This window comes from Etheostoma cragini, chromosome 12 (assembly GCF_013103735.1).
Source record: "Etheostoma cragini isolate CJK2018 chromosome 12, CSU_Ecrag_1.0, whole genome shotgun sequence".
In the NCBI taxonomy this organism is placed as follows: Eukaryota; Metazoa; Chordata; class Actinopteri; order Perciformes; family Percidae; genus Etheostoma; species Etheostoma cragini.
Genome location: NC_048418.1, coordinates 17,999,240 through 18,008,684, shown reverse-complemented (window position 1 = coordinate 18,008,684; position 9,445 = coordinate 17,999,240). Strand labels below are relative to the sequence as shown.

The 9,445-nt window shown below is 43.6% G+C and overlaps 1 protein-coding gene and 1 long non-coding RNA gene across 2 annotated transcripts in view; both read right to left on the bottom strand.

Moving 5' to 3' along the window:
* Positions 1-9,445, bottom strand: part of LOC117954038 (proteoglycan 4-like) — a 21,580-nt gene that overhangs the window by 6,805 nt on the left and 5,330 nt on the right. The window contains exons 4-5 of the mRNA XM_034887495.1: positions 7,799-8,002; positions 1,068-1,088 (exon numbers count right to left, since the gene is read on the bottom strand). Of these exons, the coding sequence (XP_034743386.1) occupies positions 1,068-1,088; positions 7,799-8,002 (225 nt within the window). The remainder of the gene's footprint in view (positions 1-1,067; positions 1,089-7,798; positions 8,003-9,445) is intronic.
* LOC117953700 lies at positions 2,923-3,864 on the bottom strand. The gene is made up of 3 exons (XR_004658661.1): positions 3,800-3,864; positions 3,408-3,496; positions 2,923-3,064 (listed from the first exon to the last, which is right to left on the bottom strand). It is a non-coding gene; the product is annotated as an uncharacterized LOC117953700 (long non-coding RNA).

Sequence of the window (9,445 nt, the reverse complement as noted above, 5' to 3'; positions counted from 1 at the left end):
AGGGAAGGAAGGCCACAAACAGAGAGGACTCCTCAAAGGACAACTCACAGGGGATGGCAGGAATACAGTCAGGAAGACACAGACTGGGAAATCTCACAAGGCAGAAGGACCTTGACGTAGGACAGTCACAGCACAAAATGATCAAGCACTAGACAAAAGGAACACAGGGGTTAAATACACAAGGTAATGAGGCAATGGGGAACAGGTGAGACGTCAGGTGAATCACATTAGGGCGGGGCAGGACAATCAGACAAACAAAGCGAAGCTAGACAAGACAAGACCAGACAGGAAGCTGACAAAAAAATAAAGCAGGAAACAGAACATACACAAGCATGAAAACAGGACAAAATCCACAACAACAGACTAGCGGAAAAACCGGGACAAAAACACAGGGAAGGCCAAACAGGAAAAATACCCCAACAAAAACCCCAAACCACAACATTCCACTATTATTCCGAATTTTACAATATTCCGAATTTGATACAGGTCATGTAAACCGCACATTCCAGTTGGTTACTCCAAAGCTGTTTTTCCGATTAAGACGTGGGATATTCCGGTATTATTCAGGGTTTAGAGGCATTCTTTGGACATGTATACTGTGCAATAATTGCAACTATAGCAACTAATGTTGCTGTACACAAACCAACCAGCCAACAGCTTGCAAAGCTGCAAACCCAATAAGAAGGAGAAACACTGTCTATTTTAAACCGAACAAAGACTTGAATATCAACAGGTATTTGGATATGCGCACACATTGCTACACCAACCTTTTCAAGAAGCTGGTTAAAGAAATGAAAAGGGGACTCTGTGTTTGCACGGTCCAAGTCCGACGTCGCTGAAAAACTTTTAAAAAATTGTAGGTTGCATGGCTTGTAAACCAAATTATTAGCGGAATATTCACTTTTATTATCCATGTTAACAGCTTAGTCGGAATATTGTCTTTTTCTGTAAAGGGCAATAACCAGATTATCATGTGCACTGTGGTGTGGACATGGAGGAAGAGTCTGTTGCCCTGGAGGAATGTAAGCAGGAAGCACAGTGTAATATGGTGGTGATGTGGGTATTACCTGCTGGAGCTGCTGGTTGAGCTAGAAAATGAAAAAGTTAAAAACAATGACATTTCATTTGAAGGCAGAAAAAATATTTAAATTAAGCATTTGCTCGAGATGAAAGAGCAACAGGGGTCACAGTGAAGTCGTACAGCAAAATTGGGCATTGGTGTTATTAATGTTCTCTGTAAGATGTTTTTCAGACATCTGGATATGAACACCATTATTAGTTTATTCTTACTGCCAATTTAGGTAATTTTCACACTGAGGTCAGTACAATCAGCACTGATAAATGACCTCTTACTAACATGTAATAAAAGAACAGGTGACCTGGTCCAGCAGCAGCATGTTTTTAATCGAGCACTTGTAAGGCAATGATATATTTACCATTCGATTTCGGAATATCCCTATCAGTTGAGTGATGGAGTAGTGAGTACAAGTGCTTCTTCTGTACCTGAATATGGTGGTGGTCTGTTATCTGGAGCCTCAGTAACATTCTCATTATTAATTAAGTCGATACATACAAATGAAGTAAGCAGTAGTTATTAATTGAACGTATTTTAACTTAAAGCTATTCATTAGCTTCCGAAAGGATTTTTTTTTCTATTAGATATTTTATTATAAACAAGATGGTGTGCGATGACTCTGACGTATTATTGAATGCTTTATTCAAGTGTTCAGAAAAAATGCAATGATGTTTTGGAGAGGCAGCAAAATTATCAGGAGCACAGAGTACAGTGGAAACAATCCATGACTGCTGAAGGGTGGGGACAACATGGACCTGTGCTGCTGAAAACAATAACTCCGTCTGCCAAAAGAAAATATGATATTCTTTTTGTGATGATTGTTTCCTGTTTTACTGACAGACACAGAGTTCCATGACAAGATGTAGATAACTCTGAAGTGTTTTTGCAGCTACACTAGAGGACAATGACCTGACTAATGTTGCCACAAATGTAGTCACATTGCAGAGGGTTACATTACTCAAAGTAGAAAATATCCAAAATACAACCATTCAAACACATTAGGACAAAATGCCAGCAATATTTGAATAACCAGTAATGGCACATTACTGTTTTTTTAACATTATTAAATATAGACACATATTTAATTTGTAGTCATGATTCATGTGCATAACCAAGCAAGCACTCTTTTATAAACACCAAGAGTATAACCTTTTAATAAAAGGTATGTATTTTAATATCAATTATATCCAAAATGACACCCTCTCTTAATTGAATTCAAATTAGAGACAAAGTTGAATGCAATAGAAAATGTATCAAAATGCGGTGGCATTATCTATGTAATGTAAAAACTGAATGTATTGAAAATAGAATGACAATTTTACTTTGAGATTTTTTAACATTAATATGTGTTCCGCCAGCCTGCCTATGGTCCCCCAGTATTAAGGTAAATATGGTGCAAAAGGTGAGAGCTTGTAGAATACAATGTGATAACTTGCAGAACAAAAAATAGTTAGTGGAGACTGTGATAAGCCCTATTTCAACAAACTGTGGCGTATTCCTTTTAAGCTGTTCTGTAAAATGAGTCATAACCTTTAATGAGTAATACTCTAGGCATGTTAGGCTATTTTTCTTTGGGCCTATATCTATTACAGTAGACCCAGCAATTAATGTATTTAATACATGCGTTTATACTTTCTAATGTGAACATAAACTGTTTAACCTGTCAATGTTGTAGTACTAAGTTGTGAGATACCTGTGTGAGAATGTTATAGTTAAAGTTATAGAGCTTTATAATACTGCATATATAAAGGGTACAAAAGAAATGCATTAATCATGTAGGCCTTATATCTGTGATATTCCGGCCCTAACCTCTACCAATTTATTTAGTTTTACTAGGTGATGTTGTTCAGCCTGTTGTCACAGTACAGCTACAGCCACACTGGTGCTCCCGTTGGCTGAAACGGGGGCTTTTGATCGGGTGGGTTTGATCTGTCTGATGGCCGATGAGCATCCCTCACAGTTCAACTGGTGAAGGGTCTGGGAAATAAACTGGGAGAGAAGAAACTCACTGATTAGGTAAGCGACAGAGCTACAGAACGTATGTTTTTTCTCATACTCTGCACAATTTATACAGTCATAGTGAATATGCCCATGCTAAAGTTGACTAAAAAGCAGAATAAAAATCATCTTTTGGAAATTTATCTAAATGCCTTCATTTAAAAAAAGTGTTATTTATAAAGACCTTAAAGGTTGGATTTATCCTATTTGTTGTAATTATGGATTAATTTCCAAAAGCATGACTTGAGGCATAAAGTTGACTGTTTTCAGTCAACTTTAGCATGGGACGTTTCACTCACGCTAAGCGCTGTATGTGAAGGTTGTTTGTGCTTACATTGGATAAAGCCTTAAAAATCACATCTTCAGTGTCCTCATTCTGGCGTAAAACAGAAACTTTCAGGTGAATAGTCACTGTATGGGCATCTGTGGAGATAAAGTTGCAAATAAAAAATGATTTTACAATTTAAAATTAAAGCTATGGTGTGTAGTTTCTGCTGACTCATGACAAATTCAAAGTAATGACAACAAAACTGTTGAGATGAGTTGTGTGGAGCTATTAGTCCTAATTAGCTCTGTAGCAACTCCTTCGGCAGAGGCTTGAATGTAACAGATGTTCGTTAATATCAAAAAGTTTGGCACTTGAGCTTTAACTACAGAACAGAAATACAGAAGTCCATGTCAAGGTGGAATCTGTGTTTTTGTTGAAAAATCAAGATTTGCTCCCACCTGCTGGTGAAGATGTGACACTACTAGTGTCCAGAGTTGTACTGGTGTCTGTAAGCGTTATCCCTACTATGAGGACAAGGAAACTATTGGTAAGCATGCCCAAGGAGATGAATCTCTAATTTTCATCAAATCTCAATATTGTTTTTTTATAATTCATCCATCCATCTTCATCCGCTTAACCGGTATCGGGTCGCGGGGGCAGCAGCTCCAGTAAGGGACCCCAAAATCCCGAGGCGTTTCAGGCCAGGTTGGGGATATAATCTCTCCACCTAGTCCTGGGTCATCCCCGAGGCCTCCTCCCAGCTGGTCGTGCCTGGAACACCTCCCTAGGGAGGCGCCCAGGAGGCATCCTTACCAGATGCCTTTCGACGCGAAGGAGCAGCGGCTCTACTCCGAGCTCCTCTCGGATGACTGAGCTTCTCACCCTATCTCTAAGGGAGACGCCAGCCAACCTCCTGAGGAAACCCATTTTGGCCGCTTGTACCCTTGATCTCGTTCTTTTGGTGAGGGTAGGAACGAAAATTGCCCGGTAGATCAAAAGCTTTGCCTTCTGGCTCAGCTCTCTTAACAGAATGCAATACCCAACCGGCTGCTCCGATTCTCTGACCAATCTCACGCTTCATGTTCCCCTCACTCGCGAACAAGACCCCAAGGTACTTAAACTCCTTCACATGGGTTAAGGACTCACTCCCTACCTGAAGAAAGCACTCCATCGGTTTTCTGCTGAGAACCATGGCCTCAGATATAGAGGTGCTGATCCTCATCCCAGCTGCTTCACACTCGGCTGCAAACCGATTCAGTGAGTGCTGAAGGTCCAGACCGATGACACCATCAGGACCACATCATCTGCAAAAAGCAGCGATGAGATCCTGAGCCCACCAATCTGCAACCCCTCCCTGCCCCGACTACTCCTCGATATCCTGTCCATAAATATTACAAACAGGTTGGTGACAAAGCGCAGCCCTGGCGGAGGCAAACCCTGACCTGGAACGAGTCCGACTTACTGCCGGGAACCCGGACACAGCTCTCGCTTTGGTCATACAGAGATTGGATGGCCCTGAGAGGGGACCCCCTCACCCTGTACTCCCGCAGCACCTCCCACAATTTCTCCCGGGGGACCCGGTCATTCGCCTTCTCCAGATCCAAAAAACACATGTAGACTGTTTGGGCATACTCCCAGGCCCTCTCCAAGATCCTTGCGAGAGTGAAGATCTGATCCGTTGTTCCACGGCCAGGACGGAATCCGCATTATTCCTCTTCAATCCGAGGTTCGACTATCGGCCGAACCCTCTTTTCCAGCAACTTGGAGTAGACTTTACCAGGGGTATGATACCAGAAGTGTGATACCCCTGGTATTTGGCACACACCCTCTGGTCCCCCTTTTTGAAAAGGGGAACCACCACCCCGGTTTGCCACTCCTTAGGCACCGTCCCAGACTTCCACGCAATGTTGAAGAGGCGTGTCAACCAAGACATCCCCTCCACACCCAGAGCTTTCAGCATTTCTGGACGAATCTCATCAATCCCTGGGGCTTTGTCGCTGTGGAGTTGTTTGACTACCTCAGCGACTTCCACTAGGGAAATCGACAACAATCCGCCATCATCCTCCAGCTCTGCCTCTACCACAGAGGGCGTGTCAGCTGGATTTAGGAGTTCCTCAAAGTGCTCCTTCCAATGCTCTATTACCTCCCCAGTTGAGGTCAAAAACGTCCCATCCATACTGTTTACAGCTTGGATGATTCCTCGCTCCCCCCTCCTGAGGTGGCAAGGGTTTTCCAGAAGCACCTTGGTGCCCACCGAAAGTCCTTCTCCATGTCTTTTCCGAACTTCTCCCACACCCGGTGCTTTGCCTCTGTCAAGACAGAGGCTGCAGCCCTTCGGGCCCGTCGGTACCTTGCAACTGCCTCCGGAGTCCTACGGGATAACATGTCCCGTGGTTAAACGTCGAGGGGGCGTGGTTAGACGTTGAGGGGGCGGGGTTAAACCTTCAACTTTCCAGCCCATTCTCCAGCATTTGACCCTGTCATTTCATCGTGATATCAGCGTGAATTCAGCTGTATGCACCCACGCTTCGGACAGCCCTTTTTAAACAATAAATAGTGGGAGTAAGTGTGACTCTTATAGTTGTTGAGTTTTCAAAAACAATTAAAAAAAGCTGGTTATGTTTATTTTAATGTTAATGCACAAGTTGAGCAGGCTGAGGTTCGGATTGGATGGCTAGCTCCCTTCTTTAACTGTCTATGCTAGCTCCAAGTAATCTGAAAGTGTGGAAATTATTTCCATTGAAGGACAATGTTACAGTCGTTGTGTGCACGGACGGTTTCTGAATCATCTTCAACCGGGAGATGAAGGAGAGCTCAGATCCACAACACCTAGCACATCTTTGTATCTGCCACCCCAGGCATAGCGCGGCTAGCGCGACCAGTGCAGGTGCTAGTACCACTGACTCGCGTGTGGATGATAGCCTGAAGATCTGTCTTCAGTGAATGAGCACGCAACTCTACCAGTGGTCTTCTATTTTAGCGAGTTTTGCGTAGGACCGTCAGAGGAACAGTAAAGGTGTGTGAAGGCGATCTGTCTGTATTGTATTGTCGTTTTAATGAGATATATGGATTAAAGTAATCAATTCATAACGCTAAAGAGCTGCAGGCGCGTTTCTATATCAGCTGTTACTGTTGTCAATTTTTTTCCCTCGTAGTTTTATCTTGTTATGGCCAAGGGCTTGTTAATATGATTTATTTCCTTCTGTTAAACATGTTTATGACATTAATTATTACACTAAAGTAACCGCTTGTCTCGGTAGGAAATAACTTCAGTCTTGTTTTACATGGCAGATGTTATGTGTTGAATCAAACTATTGGGCAGTGTGGTTGAGAACTTAAAACAATTTAACAAAATTGTGAAATATTCTGTCTCATGTTATTAGCAGAAATTAAACTATGTTTTGGGGAACAAAAAAGGAGATGGCGTTGCAAAGTTTTCCTGGAAGACTTTCCTATGATGTAAGTGTTATAGTTATATTTTAACATCAATTGTCTCAATGATAATTATATTACATGTGTTGTATAATGCATGGATGTCATTGACTCACATGGCTCTAAAGAGGAGATGGCCAAAAACAGGAAAAGATGATGTGAATATTAATACTTCATTAACATTTTTACTGTTTACCTGCTAGTTTGTTGTTCAATATTTGTTGTTAACTTAAAAAAAAAAAACAGTATGATGGAAAAGAAAAGGATGACTTTCTAATTACCTTTCAATACCAACAGGAGCAGACTCAATAGACTGATCAGGAGAGTCAGCCCTGTCCTGGACATTCCTGGACAGTCCTCTGGACCCCATAAAGACAGTGGGGGAGAGAAGGATGTCTAAGCTGACATCCATCATGGACAACACCTCTCACCCCCTACACGACACTGGGGGGTCCCTGGGCAGCTCCTTCAGCAGCAGACTGATACACCCCCCCCCCCCCAGAGTTTTTGGTGTTATTATATATCTTTATAGTATATATATATAAAAATACACATATTATATACATTATATAATATATATTATATATATTATAGTCTCGTGATCCTTTCATTTTGATAATATTAAGAAAGTATCGGGTTACAATTGATTATGATAAATATACATTCAAATATTCTATTTTTTTAATGCATTACTGAGGTATTTAATGTTTTGTGAAATATTGTGTCAATTTGTGTCAGTATTGTATTTCATAATTAGTAAAACCAAAGATTAAGTTCATTATGTTTAAATCGCTGCATTTTGCCACATTCATTAAGGTTTCTTGTCCCTCTTCGGACACCATTTTAAATGAGTTAGGCAGTGGGTTGGAGACTGGGCGGGGTTAAATGCTGAAGGGGCGTGGTTAAACGTTTAACTCCGCCCACGTTAAGCTCTGCGGGTCTGCAGTCAGGGGTACATGCCTGGAGGCATAAAACGTTTTTCATAAATTTTTGACATGGCTTCAGCAAGAATCATAATGACCAACCTGTAGCTGCTAAGACCGAGGATGCTGAAGTTGGGAGACCATCTAATTGTGTAGATGTAGTACTGCTGCTGTCTTGGCTGGTTGCTGTAGCAGCAGACATCACGGAGGCTGACTTTGTGCTCACATCTGATGATGCAGTAGTGATGCTTGTCGTGCTGCGTTCTGTTGTTGAAGAAACTGTGGATGACAGAGCTGGGGGCAAATCTGAGGGTGTAGATGTACTTTTTGTGCTTGGTGGTGTTGTGTCAGAGGCTGTGGTTGCTGAAGATTTACTGGTATTTATAAGTGTAGAGGTAGTACTTCTGTTTGTTTTGCTGGGATTTGGAGAAATCAAGTCTGTAGATGATGTTCGGCTGTTATCTGCTGGGGAGACTGACGACTTTGGGCTGTTATCTGCTGGGGAGACTGACGACGTTGGGCTGTTATCTGCTGGGGAGACTAACGACGTTGGGCTGTTATCTGCTGGGGAGACTAACGACGTTGGGCTGTTATCTGCTGGGGAGACTGTTGACGTTGGGCTTTTATCTGCTGGGGAGACAGTTGAAGTAGGGCTGTTATCTGCTGGGGAGACTTTTGACGTTGGGCTGTAATCTGCTAGGGAGACAGTTGACGTTGGGCTGTTATCTGCTGGGGAGACTGACGACGTTGGGCTGTTATGCGCTGGGGAGACTGTTGACGTTGGGTTGATATCCGCTGGGGAGACTGTTGACGTTGGGTGGTTATCTGCTGGGGAGACTGTTGACGTTGGGCTGTTATCTGCTGGGGAGACTGACGACGTTGGGCTGTTATCCGCTGAGGAGACAGTTGACGTTGGGCTGTTATCTGCTGGGGAGACAGTTGACGTTGGGCTGTTATTTGCTGGGGAGACTGACGACGTTGTGCTGTTATCTGCTGGGGAGGCTGTTGACGTTGGGCTGTTATCCGCTGGGGAGACTGTTGACGTTGCGCTGTTATCCGCTGGGGAGACTGTTGACGTAGGGCTGTTTTCCGCTGGGGAGACTGTTGACGTTGCGCTGTTATCCGCTGGGGAGACTGTTGACGTTGCGCTGTTATCCGCTGGGGAGACTGTTGACTTTGGGCGGTTATCTGCCGGGGAGACTGTTGACGTTGGGCTTTTATCTTCTGGGGAGACAGTTGAAGTAGGGCTGTTATCTGCTGGGGAGACTGTTGACGTTGGGCTGTTATCTGCCGGGGAGGCTGACGACGTTGGGCTGTTATCTGCTTGGGTGACTGACGACGTTGGGCTGTTATCCGCTGGGGAGACTGACGACGTTGGGCTGTTATCTGCTGGGGAGACTGACGACGTTGGGCTGTTATCCGCTGGGGAGACAGTTGACGTTGGGCTGTTATCTGCTGGGGAGACTGACGACGTTGGGCTGTTATTTGCTGGGGAGACTGACGACGTTGTGCTGTTATCTGCTGGGGAGGCTGTTGATGATTTGCTGTTATCTGCTGGGGAGATTGTTGACGTTGGGCTGTTATCCGCTAGGGAGACTGTTGACGTTGGGCTGTTATCCGCTGGGGAGACTGTTGACGTTGCGCTGTTATCCGCTGGGGAGACTGTTGATGTTGGTCTGTTTTCCACTAGGGAGACTTTTGACGTTGGGCTGTTATCAGCTGGGGTGACTGTTGACGTTGGGCTGTTAT